Source organism: Suncus etruscus, chromosome 17, assembly GCF_024139225.1.
Source record: "Suncus etruscus isolate mSunEtr1 chromosome 17, mSunEtr1.pri.cur, whole genome shotgun sequence".
Classification (NCBI taxonomy): domain Eukaryota; kingdom Metazoa; phylum Chordata; class Mammalia; order Eulipotyphla; family Soricidae; genus Suncus; species Suncus etruscus.
Genome location: NC_064864.1, coordinates 69,744,668 through 69,763,989, shown reverse-complemented (window position 1 = coordinate 69,763,989; position 19,322 = coordinate 69,744,668). Strand labels below are relative to the sequence as shown.

Sequence of the window (19,322 nt, the reverse complement as noted above, 5' to 3'; positions counted from 1 at the left end):
CAGACCACCGCTAATGAGATATTTCGGCATCTCTATGATGCCATTGAGAATGCAAGTTTGCCATGGAAAAGATTTGTTGGAATAATAACTGATGGAGCGCCATCGAGGACAGGGAAGAAAAATGGACTGGTGGCACTTGTTCAAAAAAAAAACTTGAAGAGGAGGGTGTAGAGAAGGCCATTGCTCTTCACTGCATTATCCATCAGCAGGCCCTTTTCAGTAAATGCCTGCCGTGTGACAATGTGATGTCTGTTGTTGTGAAATGCAACAACCAAATCAGATCCAGGGGCTTAAAGTACAGGAGGTTCCGTGCTTTCTTAGAGGAAATGGAGTCAGAATATGGAGATGTGCTCTATTTCACCAAGGTACGTTGGCTCAGCAGGGGAAATGTCCTGAAAAGAATTTTTGAGTTGAGAGAAGTGAAAGCCTTCATGAAGAAGGATGGGAATGTTGTTTCTGAGTTGAGTGATCACAAATGGCTCATGGACTTAGCTTTTCTTATTCACATCACACATAAGCTGAATGGACTAAACAAGATGTTACAAGGCCCGGGGCAGCTTATCAGTGCTGCCTATGACAACGTGAGAGCATTCTCCACAAAACTTGTGTGATGGAAATCCCAGCTCTCTCAGACAAATCTTTGCCATTTCCCAGCATGCAAGGAACTTGTGGATGCAGGCATACCATTCAGTGGTGAGAAATATGTTGATGCTATTTTTAAGCTAGAGAAGAAATTTGATCACAGATTTGCACACTTCAAAAAGCACAGAGCCACTTTCCAAATTTTTGTGGACCCCTTTTCCTTTGATGTGCAAGATGCCCCTCCTATGCTTCAAATGGAGCTCATTGACCTGCAATGCAACTCTAATCTCAAAGCCAAGTTCAAGGAGATTAGTGGAAAAGCAGACATGCATGGGCAATTTTTTAGAACCCCCCCCCCAGCTTCCCTGAGCTTTCCCGAATGTTCAAGTGCACCATGTGCCTTTTTGGGAGCACATATTTGTGTGAAAAGTTATTTTCCACATTGAACTTCAATAAGTCAAAGTACAGGTCTAGACTTAATGATGATTATCTTCAAGCCATACTGAGGGTCTCAACTGCTTCCTCTCTAAAGCCAAATGTGGTTCAGATTTGTGAGAAGAGTGCTGTCAAGTCTCTGGCAGCAAGGAATAGGCAAAAGATGCCATGTTCAGTAGAACTTGTTCATGATCTTCACTCAGTGTTCTATTCATGTTCAGAAGAAATAATTAAGACTGTTAATAATGACGTTTGAGGACTTTTTTTTTTGTGAAATCCCTTATGCGGCCCTGCCTCACGCTGACTTTGCCTCCTGTGGCCCCCAGGTAAATTGAATTTGAGACCCCTGCTGTAAGGTGTCTGCCTTGCAAGCGCTAGCCTAGGACAGACTATGGTTTGATCCCCCTGCATCCCATATGGTCCCCCAAGCCAGGAGCGATTTCTGAGTGCACAGCCAAGAGTAACCCCTGAGCATCAACAGGTGTGGCCCCAAAACAAAACAAAAGAACACACACACACACACACACACACAAAGAACCCTCTTTGGAGTAAGTTGATGTCAGGGCAGCAGTAGAGTCTTCCCTGGTAGAGGTTTGCTTCCTGGTGATGATATAGACAACCATGACAACCCCAAGTTTTATAGGGTGTATGCATGTTTGTGACCCAGTAAAGAGAAAAACGGAAACTGACTCATAGCTAAGTTAATGGAAACAAAACTCTCGCCCTCAAACTGTGCTTTTGGGTAGCATTAGGGCTCTCATCTTCATGCTCCTTCACTATGCCTAGCTCCAGTCCATTCGCAGCACTGGAAAAGAAAACTAAATGCCCTCTCTCTCCCCTGTTTTTCCTCTCTCCCCTGTTTTCCCCCATGAGTTTTTTACCTTTGCAGAGTTCCCTCTGTGATGTGTTTCACAAAGGTGCTCAAACCATCTGTGGCCTTTGGATTTTGGTTTCTTTTACTCGGGAAGGTAAGTTGGTGATATTTGTTCACATTTTAAGGGCTCTCAGTGCTATTTGGATACTGTTCTATCTAGAAAAATAGGAGGACAGAGCTAGTCCAATGCCATGTGTACACACACAATTTGTTTTTATTCATTTGTTTTATTCATTTGAAAAATGGAGAGGTCTGGGTCTCAACTTAAGACACATTAGTTGAGACGAACATTAGTTGGCTTGAACTATTTGTCTGATTCTTGATTTTTACTTCCAAGGCTGAATCAATTCCATTCCCATGCAAGTTCCCACAAAAGTTGCTCTCACAAGAGTGTCATTATCATTCCACGTACCTCTTAGAAAGATGTGGGAGGGTGTTTTTCCAACTCTCCACAGCCTCATTGGCACTTCTGTTTTCTGGGTTGTTGTTGATTTTATTTTCTAATTAATGACAGTCACCATACAGATATGGAGTGGACTCTAATTGTGGTTTTCATCAGCTTCTCTTTAGTCAATGATGCTGTTGAGCCTCTTGGCACATGCTTATTGGTTATTTGAGTATCATCATTGGGGGTATTCAAGGGCTCAGTTCATTTCAAACGTGGGTCACCAGCAGCTTGGGGAGAAGGAGTGTTTTGGTTTCATTATTTTATCATTTTGTGGTGCCAGAGATGGAACCAAGGAACCAAGGTGAATTCTCCATTACCTGGGCACCTAAGCGTTCCCTTGATCCATTTTTAAAAATCTTTCTAAAAATTAAATCATGAGACAGTTAAAAAGTTGTTGTTAGTTGAATTTCAGTCAATGTTCCAACATACATCCCTTCAGCAGTGCTCATTTTCTGCCACCAGTTTCCTCAGTTTCCCTCCCATTCCTCCCAGTCTGCCTCTAATCTTAGCTTGTTTTTATGTTACATTGCTTGTCTCTTTTATTGCCATGTTGTAAGAGTTCTTTTTATATTCTGAACTTAATATCCTTATTAGGTGTATGATTTGCCAATATATTTCTCCCATTCTATAAGGTATCTTTTCTTTCTCGATAATATCTTTATGGAGGTTCACACCAGGCTATGCTAAGGGGTTACTGCTGGCTCTGAACTTAATTTTTACACCTGGCATTTCTCAAGGGACCATATGGAATGCCAGGGATTAAAGCCAATTTGGCTGCTTGAAAGGCAAGCACCCTATCTGCTGTATTATTGCTCCATCCTGGGTCTTGATCCTATATTTTGGTTCACAAGTCATTATTTCTACATTTTTTAAACATTGTTTTACTTTATATATTCCCAATTGCTAGAGATCTCCATGTTATAATGTAGATAGTATTTTCTATGAAATCCACATTTGAGTCATTTATTCACTTTTCTAAAGTATTTTCTTTTAATGTGCCATAAAAGACAACTTTAAGTCTTGGGAAGAATTGTTTTAAATTTTTTCCTGTTCTGCTACATTTATATATATATATATATATATATATATATATATATATATATATATATATATATATATTGCTTCTCCTTAGAATTTTGTCATATGAAAGTTATTCCACATAGATCAATATCAATATTTTATGGAATTTTGGATACTTTTTCAACCTTAAGAATATTTCTAATATTATAAAAATTCTTTTGTCATTTTATTTTGCTTCTTTTTTTATGACCTTGGCTCACTTTGTAGTTAACTTTACATGTGGCTTTCAATATGCTTCATTTTCAGATGCATGATCAATTAAATGCTGCCCCATTCTTTTAATTTGAACTCTTTCAACTCCCAAATGTACATGGGTGCTTTTCTCTACCATACCCAGAGTTTCTTGAATTTATTCAAATTATCCCTCCAGAACAAAGAAAAAGTCACCCAAAGCCAGCCCCTGAAACTTATCCTCTTTGAGCAAATAGACAGAAAGTGCCTCCCAGTTGCCCCAGGGGACAATGTTCTCCACGTTGGGAAATGCTGGAACTATCGAGCTGTTCATTTTTTTTTCTTGCCAAGAGCACACTGATTTTTTAAAATAGTTTTTATTAAAAGAAATTTAAAGATTTGGGGAGATAGGGGAAGAGAAAGACAGAGAGTGTGTGTGTTCAAGGGCGAACACTGGCTTGAAAGAGTAAGCCAAGAGTGCACTGTTTTTATGACAACTTTCCAGTACATTTGGTTGGGAACCAGTCTCCCATTCTTAGTTGTGATACCACAATGGTCTTGGACAGCCCTGTGCCAACAACCTTTCACATTCACTCATGAAGGAGAATATTGGGTTGTTCCATACTGTTTTAGAGGCAACTCTATGTTTTCTACTGGAATATGGAATGGACCAATGAATTGATAAAGTGAGTTCACTGCTGGACATTCCCACAGAAATATGTCCTGTTCCTTCTTTCCTTCCTTCCTTCCTTCTTCCTTCCTTCTTCCTTCCTACCTTCTTTCCTTCCTTCTCTCCTTTCCTCCCTCCCCTACTGATCTCCCTCCTTCCCTTTTTCCTTCCTTCCCTCCTCTCCTTCCCTCCTTCCTTCCTTCCCTTCTCCCTTTCTTCCTTTCCTCCACCTTTCCCTCCCTCCCTTCCTCTACCTTATCCTCCCTCCCTCCTTTACTTCCTTCTTTCCTTCCTTCCTTCCTACCTTCCTTCCTTCCTTCTTTTCTTCCTTCCTTCTCTCCTTTTCTCCCTCCCCCTACTGATCTCACTCCTTCCTTTTTTCCTTCCTTCCCTCCTTCCTTCCTTCCCTTCTCCCTCCCTTCCTTCCCTCTACCTTTCCCTCCCTCCACCCTGTTCTCTCTCCCTCCTTTTCTTCCTTCCTTCCTTCTTTTCTTCCTTCCTTCTCTCCTTTCCTCCCTCCCTCTACTGATCTCCCTCCTTCCCTTTTTCCTTCCTTCCCTCCTCTCCTTCCTTCCTTCCCTCCACCTTTGTCTCCCTCCCTCCACCCTATCCTCTCCCCCTCCTTTTCTTCCTTCCTTCCTTCTTTTCTTCCTTCCATCCTTCCTTCCTTCTTTCCTTTCCTCCCTCCCTCTCCCTACTGATCTCCCTCCTTCCCTTTTTCCTTCCTTCCCTCCCTCCTTCCTTCCTTTCCTCTACCTTTCCCTCCCTCCCTCCACCCTATCCTTCCTTCCTCCCTCCCTCTCTTCCATCCATCCTCCTTCCCTCCCTCCCTCCTACAGTATAATTAGATGATTTTCTTGACCCAGGCTGAGCATGTTTCATGTTAAATGTGTACCTGGGTAGATGACCATTTTCCTGCTGGTTAATGTTTTTCTTCTGAGGTTTTCTAATTGATTATTGTTGTTCTTCCTGACTTAAGCTTTTGATTGTGGTAATTATTCAGCTGTTCAATGGCTTTCAGCTGAGATTCTGGAGTTTCAGGCAGCATCAGAAACAATCTTAGTTTTTTGGTCCCAACTTCATGCTTCTTCCTTCTTTATCTTTGTTTTATTTTTTATTTGTTTGTTTGATTTTTTTTTTTTTTTTGCTTTTTGGGCCACACCTGGTGACGCTCAGGGGTTACTCCTGGCTATGCGCTCAGAAATCGCTCCAGGTTCAGGGTACCATAAGGGACACTGGGGATCGAATCAAGGTCTGTCCTGGATCGGCCTTGTGCAAGGCAAATGCCCTACTGCTATGCTATTGCTCCAGCCCCTTCTTCCTTCTTTATCTTTGTGTCGAGAACACCCATGATTGTGGAAAAGCTTCCTTTGCTTTCAGTTCCTGAAGTTTAACTATTTGGGCCTTCCTCAGTTTGGCCCAATAAGTCTCATTATTCAGACAAAGTCGCTAAAAATCCAGAAGTCACATAATATGCTGAGCCATTTCAATCAGCTTCCCAGGGTCAGAGACTTTTCCCATTTTATAAGTCACAAAATTAACATTGATTGTATTTTGTTGACTTTAAAATATATTTTTAAATCAGATTTTAATCATAGACCATTTCTCTCCTGCTCTATGTATAGAATGAAACTCTTCCTACTGCAGTTTGACAAAAATTCTGTAGCAAAGGAGCTCATCAAATGCATTTGTTCCTCTGGTCTCTCCTCTGAAAGTCAGGGTGAGGTGGTGTCCTTGGTAATGATAGGCACCATGTTGTGGGGTGCTGTGGAGACACCCCAGCAGAAAAGACCCTCTCCACCCTGCGTCTCTCTCCAGAGGGCCCATGACCCTGTTTGGAGCATCCTCTCCAGCCTGCCTGTGATCTCCACCCTCCTTCCTGTGGGCTGAATCCTGGGGCTAACCCTTGTCTCCACCCCCAGAATCTCCCATTTGCTTGGAGGCTCAACAAAAGCTCTGAGTGTTGCAAATGTGACATGGGATATTTCCGAAGGGGCCTGCTCTGCACTGGGGTGCAAGACCCCTTTTTCCAGCTGCACTGTTGAGTTGGCCCAGGGGAGCAGAGCCCCCTCTACACTTCCTCTCCTTGGGGTCCTGGAGACTCAGGCGCTTTAATGAGCCTCAGAACACCTTTCTTTTGCTCCAGGCTTTGCTCTGCAGCAGAGAGAGATCTCCAGTCCGCCCTCCAAGGACCAGTTCTTGGCTTCCACTGTGCTGGCGCAGTGCCTCCCGTTGCCGTGTTAAATGTTTTATGGGGCCTCCGCTTCAGAGGGCTCCCCGCATGCTTAGAGAGAGCCTGAGTGTTCATGGTTTTCATGGCGAGGATCCCCTCGCCATGGGGGTGGGAGCCACTAGAAAGGGGAGACAGAATAATAGAAATGTTTTCTCTCCTGCAGGGGTTGGGAGGGTCACAGTTCAGCCTCTCCCCTGCCCAGCTCCTGGGATTCACTGCCCATCCTGGGAATCCTGACTTCATAGAAGCATCACCTGCATGCTTATCTTCATGTTCCTTTCTCTGAAAGAACCCCAATGACACTGGACAGGGGTCCACCCCATGACAGCACTATCTTTACCCCATCCTCTCCTAAACCCCATTTCCAAAGGCCAGAGTCACGAGAACTGGGGGGAAAAGATTCCAGTCAGAGCCTGAAGGGACCCAACACACAGCTGTTCCCATGGCAACCTTCATGGCATTTGCTAGCGTCCATCTCAAAATGTTCAGCCCTGTCCCAGACCCTGGAGAATCCCTTCCGGGTGGACATAGTCATGTCTCTGGTGTCTCTGGGGTATTCAGAGCACTCTGTCACCAGGAAGGAGTTTATTTCTAATGAGCCAAGGATGGGAAGATTCCAAGGGCTTAGATTCTTGGGGGCTCAGCTAGGAGGCTTTGTGCTCCTCATTTGCCCCTGGAGAACCCTAGAAGTCGGGGCCAGAATGTCCCTCTCAAGGGCTTCCTTGAGCAAGTTCGGGTTTCTGAAAGATGCTCCATTTCCCCGGACCGACCAGGTAATCAACAGGAGTTTGAGGAGCCTGGTTGCTAGGCAACCGCTTTGTCCTTTCCGGGAAAGCCCGGAGCATCTCCATGGGGGGTGGGGGGGGGGGATGGATGACTATGTAGATCTGAATGGGGGTGCAGGGTAATCAGGAAACCAGATCTAAGGCTCATGCCCCCCCCTCTGGGAACAGTGGGCTGATGGCCGCTCTGAAAGCTTCCTTTCTTCTGGACCTGGAGGTCAGGAGGGGCAACTGGGGGGTCCTTCATGGAAAACAGGCTCTGGACTGCCTAGAGGGGACCTGATACCCAGCCTCACTCCTTCTTTATTTCCAAATTTTGAGAGTCTGAGATAAAAAAGCAATTACCTGTAATCTTTGGGAAGGCAGATAAGACCCGAACCCACTGATTCTCCTCCTCTGGCACCCCATTTATTGAGTCTCAGGATTGTTTTCCTGTCCAGCTCCTGAGGTCCTAGCAGGAAACCTGCCTCTGCCCAATCCTGGGAATTTTTTTGCTCAGAAAAACAACCAGTGGGAACCCAGGTCTCCCCACTAGGCCAGGGCATGAGAGGAGGGATCTCTCCTGGGACAGCTGCTCCTTTGATCGTCCTGGAAGACAGGAAGCCCTCGTGCACCCTGTAAATTCAGAGGGTGCTGTGTGCTGGGTAGGGGGCCTGGGAGGGCAAGGCAGGAGGAAACATTCCTGAAGGTCAGGGTGGTTGGTGGGGAGGTGGTACCAAGGACAAGCTCATCCTTTCCTGAACCCCTGATGGCCAAAGCCTTCTTTCCTTTCTCTCCTCTCCCCCCTCCTCTCCTCTCATCTCCTCTCTTTCTCTCTCTGTCTCTGTTTCTCTGTCTCTCCATCTCTGTTTCTGTCTGTCTCTCTCTGCTTCTCCATCTATTTCTACTTCTCTCTCCTCTTCTCCCCTTCCCTCCCCTCTCTTCTTCTCTCCTCTTCTCCCCTCCCCTTCCTCTCCTCCCTTCCCCTCTCCCCTCCTCTTCTCTCCTTTCTTCCCTTCCCTTCCCATCCCCTCTCCTCTTCTCCCTTCCCCTTCCCTCCCCTCCCTCCCCCTCCCCTCCCCTCCCCTCCTCTCCTTTCCTCTCCTCTCCTCTCCTCTCCTCTCCTCTCCTCTCCTCTCCTCTCCTCTCCTCTCTCTGATTTCCTCCCTCCCTCCCTCCCTCTCTCCCTCCCTCCTTCCCTCCCTCCCTCATTGCCACTAGATTACTCTGGTGCCCAGCATACTCTAACAATCTCTGGAAGAGCTGAGGATGGGGGAGCCTGCAGCGCCCCCAGACAATGTGCTTGTGTGGTGAATTGCTGAGGTGTTCCCAGCAGCCCAGAGCTCTGTGACCTCATTTGCTGGAGTGTTTTTGCTTGTCCCAGCAGAGCTGGGGCGGCAGCCAGTTCTCTGCACCGGGTCCCCCTGGCAGCTGCTGGTCTGCAGTCCTGATTTCCAAGCAGCCAGATCTGTGTTGCCTTCTGAGCAGTGGCTGCTCTTTCCTGCTTTCTAGTTTCAATGGTCTGTTTCTCTGCGTGTATGTGTGGGCCAGCCCCTGCTTTGCCTGGACACCAGGAAGGGGTCAGTAGTGGGGTCTGTTTCTTTCCCACATTCCTGAGACCCCACACACCCACCTCTAGTGTCTCCTCTCTCTGTGAGTCTGTGCTCAGCAGCTGGAGTTTGCTGGAATAAATATTTTCTTTCCTTCTAAAGTTCAAGTTCATTAAGGAAACTTCTTTGACCTTGCCTTTCCAGTTTCCGGTTTCTGATGAGCTGGTATTTATTTTGCAATCAAGAATTAAAAAAAAAAGTTGAATTAGAATAATGCATCATTAACTTTTGTGAGGTTGTTGAGCTGTAACAGAAGCTCCAGCAAGATAGGGATTGTGTGTATGCTCCTAGCTATGACTTTGGGGTCTATGCTAGCATCTGACCCACCGTTATTAGGGTGCTACATGAATCTTTGGTAGATGAAGAGACCTTTCTTGGTCTGTGTGCAGGGACACATCTATTTGGAACGTGTCTTTTTAGCTTAGCTAAATGCAGGGATATAACCTCCACACTGGTTCTGCATATAAGGAAACAGGGGTAAGAGATAAGGTAGATGCTTGGCCAAGTCAGAACTTGGGTAAATGGTAAAGCTGGCATTGACCCCATGTTGCTGATTTACTCGAGGATCCTCTTCACCTCCAATTTCCTTGATGGTTCCTAGGTAGGGGGGTTCTGCCTTCTGGAGCCCAAGATCCACCCTTATTCTTTCCCTCTCAGGTGAAGAGGCACCAGTGGGCATCTCTTTCCTAGGCCAAAGGGCAGATGCAATAGGACAAGAGGAAAAGATACCAGGAAAAGATTCCTGGTATGAAAGAAATGTCATCACAGTTCCAATGAGCTCCCACTCACAGCCCCAAGAAGGATTGGAGTTGCAAGATGAAAAGAAGTATGGGCTGAGCTGGGGACATAAGAATAGGAAGCCTGCAGACACCAACAGATGTCCCTGAAGACAATGTGACTTTTTGTCAAACATCAGATACAGACTTAAGCAAATCCAGGCCCCAAGCCCAGAAGGGGGGAAGTAGCTTTGTTCATTATGACCCCAAAGCAGGAGCACCCCTGAGTTGGTGGCTAGAAAGACCCTTAGTCCAAAGTAGTTTGAGTCAGCCATGGAAAGGAAGGAAATCCTCAAATGGGCTCCTCTATGGACAAACATGCATGACTTAGGGATTTTTCTCGGCCTTTGATGCCATGTTGTGGGACATGAAGAACAGGCAGGTCAGAGTAAGGGCTCTCATGGTTACCAGATGGGGTCAGTGCTGGGTGAAGGGACCATGACCGTGCTGATGAGCTGTGGAACACTCAAAGCATTGACAATCTGCCCAGCTACCCACCTTGATAAAGCTGTTATTGGGGACGCAACTATGGAGTTCTGCATCTCAGCTCAGCTGGATGGGGCGAAATGGGAGAAAATCGAATGGAATATTGAGAGGTCTGGATCATTGGTCTCCTGAGCCAGGTAGGTTCTGCCCACCTAGCTGAAGGCGATCTGGGTTGAGGATCCTTTATTACCAGGAAACATTGCGCACTAAAACTTTTAGCTGCATTGAAGACACAGCAGGACTGGATAGTACAGTGGGTGGGGCACTTGTCCTTCATGTGGCAGATTGGGTTGGACCCCTGGCACCCTATATAGTCCCTGGAGCCTCACCAGGAGTGTTCCCTGAATCAGTCTTGAGCATTGCCGGATGTGGCTTCCAAATGGAACAAAACAAGCAGCAAACCCAGAAAGCTAACGTCCCTTGATATTTGCTACTTCCCATTCTTGGTGAGGATGCCCAGGGCCTGGCATGGCAGCTAGGAGGCTCAGCTGAGCCTGATGAGGGGGGTCTAGTTTTGGCATACTGTGGCATATGCTGAGTTTTGTCTGGGCTGTTGGGCTCTGGGCACTGGTGTCTAACTAATGGCTCTGAAAATGAAGTCTTTCTGCCTCTGTGTCCCTCTCCTTCCTCAGCCCCCACTGGGGCCTGTGATCATCATTGTGGGTGCCTGGCTCTGGCCAATTCAGCCTAATGCAAATAACTAACAGCGACGCAGAAGCTCTGGCCAGTGAGCCAGGAGAAGCAGGGATACGTGGAAAGCATCTCTGGGAAATGTTTTGTGGCCACTTTCCATAATGCACTCCTAGCAGACATGTTTTCTGGCCTCTCTGTAGTGTGGCACTATGGCTGGCCATGCTCAGCAGCTCTTGCAGGAGGCCTCCAGGACAGCCCGTTTTTCTGCCCTGGGGTGCCTCCAGCCCTGAACCAGAAGCGAGCCAATCCAGCCAGGCTGATCCTGCAGGAAGCAACCTCAGCCAGGAGCCCTGATGGAGTGCAGGAGCTCAGCTGGGAAGCCATAGAGTGTTTTTCTGGTCCCTGATGCTGATAGTGGAGCAGACAGGGTCACCCCCAAAAGGCCTCCTATTAGCTGTTCCTGCTGCTCTGGTGTTCTGTGAAGAGCAGAAGGGCAGAACTGATGGAGCTGTGCCCCCTTTCTGATGGGGCAACCACATACCAAGTTCCCCAGCGCCTCTGACCCAGCTGGGCAGAATAGACCCATAGTAGGCCAGTTGGTGAGCTGGAGCCCATCCCCTCGGTCCCCAGCTCCCACACCCTCCTTGTCTAGGGTTTTGGCTCTGGGATTTATTTAGTTTATTATTTGCTGCTTTTGGTCACACAACAGATACACACACACACACACACAAAGATACACACACAAACATATACACATAAACGCACACAAATACATACACCATAAACACACAAACACACATACAACATAGTTAAGAATAAGCTACCTTGAACTGGGCTGCTTCTTAGGAAAAAAGATATTATTTGTTATATTCAGATCCTAAGAATATCTTCACTCATTTTCAGCTGAAGGTACGTATTAAATTGTGTGAAAACCAATCATTCTTATAATAGCCTGTTCAGTCAACAGATGCGATGTTGACCGATTTTTTAGACAAACTGGTTTGCAAAAATTGGTAACATGCATGGCAAATGTTAAGACAATAAACATGGGGAGTGTTATCTGTGTTTAAACAGAAGAGAGAATTAGTGCATGTCAGGAAGATACCTGGAAACAAAGTGGACTTAAAAAATAAGTTAAGTGGGGACCACATCCAGCAGTGCTCGAGGCTTACTCCTGGCTCTAGGCTCAGGAATTACTCTGACGAAGCTCCAGGGACCCTATGGGATGCTGAGAATGAAACCTGGACGGGCCTTTTGCAAGGCCAATGCCTTCCCCACTGTGTTATGGTCCTGGTCCTTTGAATTTATTTATTTATTTATTTGGTTTTGGGGCCACACCCAGTGATACTCAGGGATCACACCTGACTCTGTGCTCAGAAATAGCTCCTGGCTTGGGGGACCATATGGAATACTGGGAATCAAACCTAGGTCTGTCCTGGGTCAGCCGCATGCAAGGCAAACACTGTGCTATCACTCTGGCCCTTATTTTTTAATTTTTAAATAAAAAGAAGTCAGGAGAGGTGAGAAATGGTCTGACCATGGCAGGTGAAACAGTTTCTCTTCTCAGCCCACTAGGTTTGGTGACAGGGTTTTCCTTTCCCCGAAGCAGCATCACTCATCAAGGTGGGAGTGTCTTGTCCCCAAAAGAGCCAGAGAACACCCCCTGCCTGTACCCGCACCCCCCCCCTTGTTGCCAGGCAAACATTCTGATGACATCACTGCAGGGAGACCTTCTGGAGTTCTGCAGAGCAGGAGATGGAGTGCAGTGGGGATCGGCCTCATTTCCTTCCCTTTAGACAGTCAGAGCTGGGCATGAAAAGACTCTTGAAACCGAGTGAAATGGCTTTGCAGTGTCAGTGGACCCTGGTCAGACTGGAGGGAGGTATGCATGCTGATCTGTTCCCCCAGGGTTGTGCTGGGTGAAGGAGCCATATCTAAGGACCCCTGTTAACCTGGGAGGCACACACACACACTGACAGAGCATGGTGGGGAGGAAGGTTATGGGAGTGACAGCCTGGAAGGGCTCACTCTGGGATGGCTGTGTTCCTCCAAAAGACATGTTCAAGGAGCCAGATAGGTAGTAGAGTGGGTGTAGCACCTGCCTTGCACCAAGCTGACCTGACTTTGCTCCCAGCACCAGTCCCCCAAACCCTTAGCGAAGTAACTCCTAAGCCCAGAGAGAGCCCTGAAAACTTCCAGTATGACCCCCAAAGCAAAACAAGCCCCACATCCACTAAATCATATTCAATGGCTGTTTGATCCCCTGGGTCCCATGAGAGGAGTCCTACCCAGACCGAGATGCACAGAAGAGCCTGAAGGGGCCATGGGGTGCTTTTCTGGAAAGTTCTGGGGGGATGCACCATGTAGGGGACCTGGTCAGGAGTGGGTCTCTAGAAGACACTGCCCCCCCAAACTGGGCCTCCCACTGGGACCCCTAAGAATGTCCAGGGTGGAGATAGGAACCTCTTGGTCACGTCTTCTCTGAGCCCAGTAGTCAGAAGTGGGGAAGGTCCTCAGGGACGCCCTCCAGTGCCATCGTTGGGAAACAGACTTTGGTGGCTCGTGTGTCCAGGCACTTGGAGCCAGCCCCACCCTGGGTCTCCCTATGGAGCGAAGGGGCCAGGTTGGGGGTGCTGGCAGAGTTAGGCAGGGGACTCGTTCTGGGGTCCTGAGTCCAGGAGCTGAAGCCACACAGACGCAGGTCTGGCTGGGGGCCCAAGAGACACCCACACACCCACCTCTCTCCACAGTGGCTCCCAGGCCTGCTGGGGCCTCCCTCGGGCAGCTCAGGCCCACACCGAGCACTGAGGCCCCAGTGGTCCTTCCCTTGACTGAGCCCAGCTCTTGTCTCCTTCTGCCCAGGACGTCAGGACTGGCAGAACCACGAGAGCCGCCCCCCAGCTGAGGCCACAAAGAGGAGCCCGGGCTTCCCCCAGGTAACGTGAGTTGTGTTCCCAAGGCAGGCACCAGGCAGCCAGCAACCAGGCAAACTCCAGGCCCCTCGGGCTGTGTTGCTGTCTGATTGTTTCGCCAGATGGTGTGACCGGAAATTGAACCTGAACTTTCTGCATAAAGAGCCACAACCTTCCCATACTCTCAGTTCCTCCCTGTGAGGCTGCTTGGATTCTCCTAGTCTGAACCCCAGATACACTGCAGAAGAGACTGGGGTCTCCCAGGTGTGACCCAGAATCATGATGCTAGAGTAGGGGTGGGGTATTCTGTGGGCATGGACAGGGCCATGTGCCAGAGCTCACTTTAGAGCAGAGAAGCTGTGGGTTGTGGCATGATGGGACGGAAGGTTCTAGCTGCAGCATCATGCTTGGATCTCCAGAAGAGAGTTAGAGGCCAGATGGGTCAGGGGATGAGGCATCTAGGATTCCCAATGACCTTCACTCTATTTGGTTTTGGGACTATACTCTCTGTCTCTCTGTCTCTCTCTGTCTCTCTGTCTGTCTATCTGTCTCTGTCTGTCTGTCTGTCTGTCTGTCTGTCTCTCTCTCTCTCTCTCTCTCTCTCTCTCTCTCTCTTTTCCTCTTTTGGCCAAGGGAATTGGCTGTAAGATCTGTCCTCCCTCCTTTTCCTCTCCCTCGATTAAACCTTGTTTCTAACCTCTATTTTTGTGGGGTTTGATTGGCCCTGACAACCCCACATGCACATGGGCACTTGCACACACACACACACACATACACACACTCACACGTGCACACATATGCACACACACTTCACTATTGACTGTGACCACCTTAAACAACTCCCCTGAATCAAACCCACTAAATTATCTGCCAGGGAAATGATTCAAAACTAGTGATTCAATCCTCTCCATGACTTGTCTTCTTTACCTATTGGTTGGGGTCTGGGGCCATCCCTGGTAGTTTTCAGAGGCTGCTCCTAATCTGTGATCAGAGGTCACATAGCAAGCCTTACCCCTGCACTCTCTGCCCAGACTTGGCCCATGCTTTAAACTTACCCTTCAAATGTGAAGCCTCCAGCCTGCCTCATGGGGGCCATACTGCGAGGGGATGCACCCCACACACTGCCCTGTGCCAGCAGCGGCCATAAATCTCGTTCTGCTCTGGGCCAGATTGATGGCTTCCTTCTCAGACCTCATCGCCACCCTGGAAATGATATGCAGGCTCTTCAGCCAAGCGGTTATTTAAAATGAATGAAATATGGACCGGGGCCTCTTACTGTAAAAGAAAAAGGCGGAGGAGAGCTTCCAGATAACAAGTCCTGGCTGAAGCATGGAGAATGGAGATGGAAATAAGTGACTATTCAGATGTTTCTTCTTTCTCTCCCCTGAAGTTTTACAAAGGGATTGAACACTAATGTCAATCAAGTGCCTATGTTTCCCTTTATTGCCTAATACTCAATTAGAGGCAATTTCTCATGCTAATTTGGTCCTATGTAATCTGGCCTTTTAATTTAAGCAAGATATAAAAATCACATCTGTGGTGACTGGCTTCTTTTTTGGGGGGGAAGGGAGGTTTGGGGTCACACCTAGCAGTACTCTAGGCTTACTGCTGTCTCTGTGCTCAGGGGAACATATATAGTGCTGGGGATCAAATGGAACCTTAATTCTTTTGGGGGGAGGACTCATACCAGGCAGTGTTCAGGGCTCTTTTCTGGCTCTGCATTTAGGGATCACTTCTGTTGGTTTTGGGGGATCATATGCAATGCCAGAATTTGGGGTGGTCACTTGTAAGACAAGTGCCTCAATAGCTATACTATCAGGCCCCCTAAAAGCATTTGGACTCTGACCTGTTTGTCACTGTTGTACATTAATTATATTGTAGCAAGTTCTTGGATTTTTGGTAATTGTGTGGGAAGACAAACATTTGGGTATGAAGGGGCCAGAGTGATATTACAGTAGGGATAGCACACAAATCTTACCCAAGTTCAACCCCTGGCATCTCAAATGGTTCCCTGAGTTTGCCAGGAGTGATTTCTGAGCATAGAGCCAGGAGTAACCCCTGATCACTGCCGGGTGTGGTCCCCAAATGAAACAAAACAAAACAAAATAATAAAAATGTTTGGGGATCAGGGAAGAGGGAAATACTGGTACTCACACCCCCTTTCTCTGGTGTACCCCACTGGCATGAATCTGCATATTGGGATTCTGGCCATTCAGGCAGAAATGCCAGGGGGTATCTGACTGGGGGCACATCCATAGGGTTTTGGCTGGCATTTAGCTACTATGGGGGTGACCTGGGCTGTATCTGGGAGGCTGGGGTTAAGAATCCAGCTGCCAATGGCTCTATAGGCTGCAGAGTGACAGGGTGAGTGCCCCCCACCCAGAAAGACAGGCATAGGAACACGGATTGATGTCAGGCTTCACCTTGGTAGGGTGCCTGGTCCATCTTCTCTGGCATTCACCATTCCCCACATTCTTGCTGAATTACAGGAAGTTGTTTCCTTCTTAGCAATGTGCCTCTGGTATAAAAAGGCAGTTAAGTGCAATGAATAATGCACAAATGAGTTCAATGGCAGCAGCACCGCTCAGGCTGCAGCACTGGAAAGGACAGGTCCAAGCAACTTCGATGAGGAGGAGCAGGCTGAGTTGGGGGCCAGGGACTGTCAGGAAGTGGGGTCCCAGTCCAGCTTTGCACCCCACTTTCTGTCCACCATGATTGCCAACTTAAAATATCAGGAAGGACAAGGTACATTTTGCCTTTTAACTCAAATCTCATACAAGCTCATTTTATTTGAGGTGAAAGAGCTTTTATTCAGAACCATGTTCAGCCAACCCAGAAGAAATAGCAGATAGAGAGGCCCTGAAATCACTTGAGTGGGGACAATATGGAATATAGCAGATGGAATTTTCCCCTGAAAGGGAAGTTGCTGGGTTTGGAAAGGGCCGTAAGAACATAGAACCTTGGTCTTGTATCTTTCTTGTTTCCCAGTGCCTGATGGAAATGACCCCGGGAGCTGTTGTTTAAGAATTGGGCCTCAGATGGTTATATTGGGTAGAAACTCGCTTGTGGAACTAAGCCTCAAGGTGCAGTGAAACGACCTCTTAACCTGTCAGCACCAGTGGACAGACATGCATTACTGGGCAGTGTCCCAGCTGGGAGCTCCGAGTCCCCCTGCCCAACAGCTAGGGTATCCACTGTGTTCACACAAACCAGATTCATCTGGGCAGTAGAATCTTTAGCAACGATTCAGGGACTCCCTAGAAACCCATTTTCTCTTCCCTGAGAAGAGCTGACCTTGTGCTCCCAAATCCCAGCACCCCCATACTTCTGCCTTAGTCCTCATTGGAAAGACTTGAGAATTTGTGTTTAGGAGCCCAAGCCTCGTGGACAGCAGACTGCAATGTGGGTACCCCTGTGAACAGAGGCAACTTGTCCCCCAGTCAGATCCTGGAATGTCCAGATCAGGGGTCCTCAAACTTTTTCAACAGGGGGCCAGTTCACTGTCCTTCAGACTGTTGGAGGGCCAGATTATAGTAAAAACAAAAATTATGAACAAATTTCTATGCACACTGCATATATCTTATTTAGAAGTGAAGAAACAAAATGAGAATAAATACAATATGTGGCCCGCGGGCCGTAGTTTGAAGACCCCTGGTCCAGATGATGGGACATCTCTCTCTGTCTCTCTGTCTCTGTCTCTGTCTGTCTGTCTGTCTGTCTGTCTCTCTCTCTCTCTCTCTCTCTCTCTGTCTCTCTCTCTCTCTCTCTCTCTCTCTCACACACACACACACACACACACACACACACACACACACACACACACGTCCAGACACTCAGAAGTGGTGTCCACTAAAAATGCACAAACCAGCCAGTTCTCAGGTCAGGGCTCTTTGTCCTGCCTGTCCAGCCCCACTAACTGTCATCTCTCTGCCTTGCAGGAGACCGTGTCAGCACCCTGCACAAGCATGATCTCCACCATGGTTGTTCCGCAGCTCGAGAAGGAGGTAGATGCCCAAGACACCCAAGGACGCGCCTTGCCCGTGGCCGGCTCCCTCTCTCGATGCCCTGTGGGCCCCCGGGCCTTGGCACAAAGCAGCAGCATCACCATCAGCAGGGCCTTGCTCTGCCTTCCGGGCACTTTGGGGATGAAGACACTGCCCATACCACCGCACCAGGAGACGCCAGACAGTGAATCCCAGAAGGGCTTTGCGTCCATCACTATCACGGCCAGACGTGTGGGTGGCCCTGCTGGGGAGTTGAGGTGCTATGAGCACAGAGATGGAGAAGCCCCTACTGGGGACCCAGAGACTCTGGCCAGCAGTGTAAAGCCATTTGGGCACTCCAAACCTTTTCCTGGAGACCCTGAGATTCCGATCAGGAGTGTCAAGCCACTTGAGCACTACAGACCTTTTGCATGCACGGAATTCTCCAAAAGCAGCTCAGTGGTCAGACTGAGGGTCCCACAGAGCCCAGTGGCATTATGTGGGGACCATGGGCGCTGTTGGATCACTGACACACAGCACAGTGAAGACCGTCTGTCTGCAGATGCTCCCTCAATGTCGGTGGGCAAGGGGCCGCTGGTGTTCAGTTCCTGCGTGCATATCAGGGTGTCCCAGCAAGGACCCAACTCCACCTACCAACTCGACAGGCCCCTCTCCCATCCCAGGCCGCAACCTGCAAATGCAACAAGCCCCAAAGCGCATCGATCGGTCCTGTCGCTCCACCTTCGCTGCAGTTCCCACAACCTGGCACCAGATGGCGTCGGCGGCACAGAGAACCGGGAGCCAATGAGCTGCGCCCTGGCTCGCGGGCAGCGGAGCCTCCCGGGTCCCCGATGCTGGTCCCCAGGTTGGCAGCCAAGTTGGAGGCAGGAGAAGCCACCCTCCCGGCGGGAGCCTCTGAGGGCCAGCACATGTCCTTGCGGGTGTTCCGTGGCCAACGCAGACTTCACAGGTGCAGGAAGCAGCCCGGTCACTGGAAGGAAAGGGACCGGGGAACTGGGCACCTGCCCCGTGTCGGGGGCCCACGCTGGCCAGCTGTGCATCCACATTCCCGGCTGGAGCTACAGGGCAGGTGAGTGAGAGGCGCCTCCGTCCTTGCGGGAGGATGAATGTTCTTTGCTGTCACCTACCCCAGGAAGTAGTTCTCAGAAAGAACTCGGGTTGTGTGTTTTAGAACCACTCTCGAGAGCCCTTGGCCAACCGTGATCCTATCATAGTCTTTGGTCATCTGTGGCCTTGTTCATACGTCTTTGTCCAGCCATTACCTTGGTCATACATTGCCCTTGGCTATCTGTGGTCTTGGCCATACATCATCTGGCCAGCTGGGCCTTGGTCATACATTGCCCTTGGCCAGCCACAGTCCTAATCATAATCTTTGACCAGCCATGGCCTTGGTCATCCTTGACCATCAAGAAGCCATTCAAGAAGTCCTTGACCATTGACAGCCTTAGGTTGATGTTTTAGCTTGGAGCTTTTCCTTGATGGTGATTTGTAGTTACCAAGGGACTTTGTTACCGAGTTTTATTTCCAGTGGTGTTCCCAGACCCTGTGGGCTTGAGAGTACAGGACACGGAGCTCATTTAGGCTCATGTCTTTCCAGTATGGCGGGAAGAGAGCATCTCCTGAGGTCCATTGTTTCTGGCCCAACAT

At 48.5% G+C, this 19,322-nt stretch overlaps 1 protein-coding gene across 2 annotated transcripts in view; it reads left to right on the top strand.

The window, feature by feature from the left end:
- C17H10orf90 (chromosome 17 C10orf90 homolog) overlaps positions 1 to 19,322 on the top strand; it is a 155,574-nt gene that overhangs the window by 94,329 nt on the left and 41,923 nt on the right. For both annotated transcript variants that reach the window (XM_049790593.1, XM_049790592.1), the window contains exon 2: positions 17,610 to 18,744. In XM_049790593.1, the coding sequence (XP_049646550.1) occupies positions 17,610 to 18,744 (1,135 nt within the window). The remainder of the gene's footprint in view (positions 1 to 17,609; positions 18,745 to 19,322) is intronic.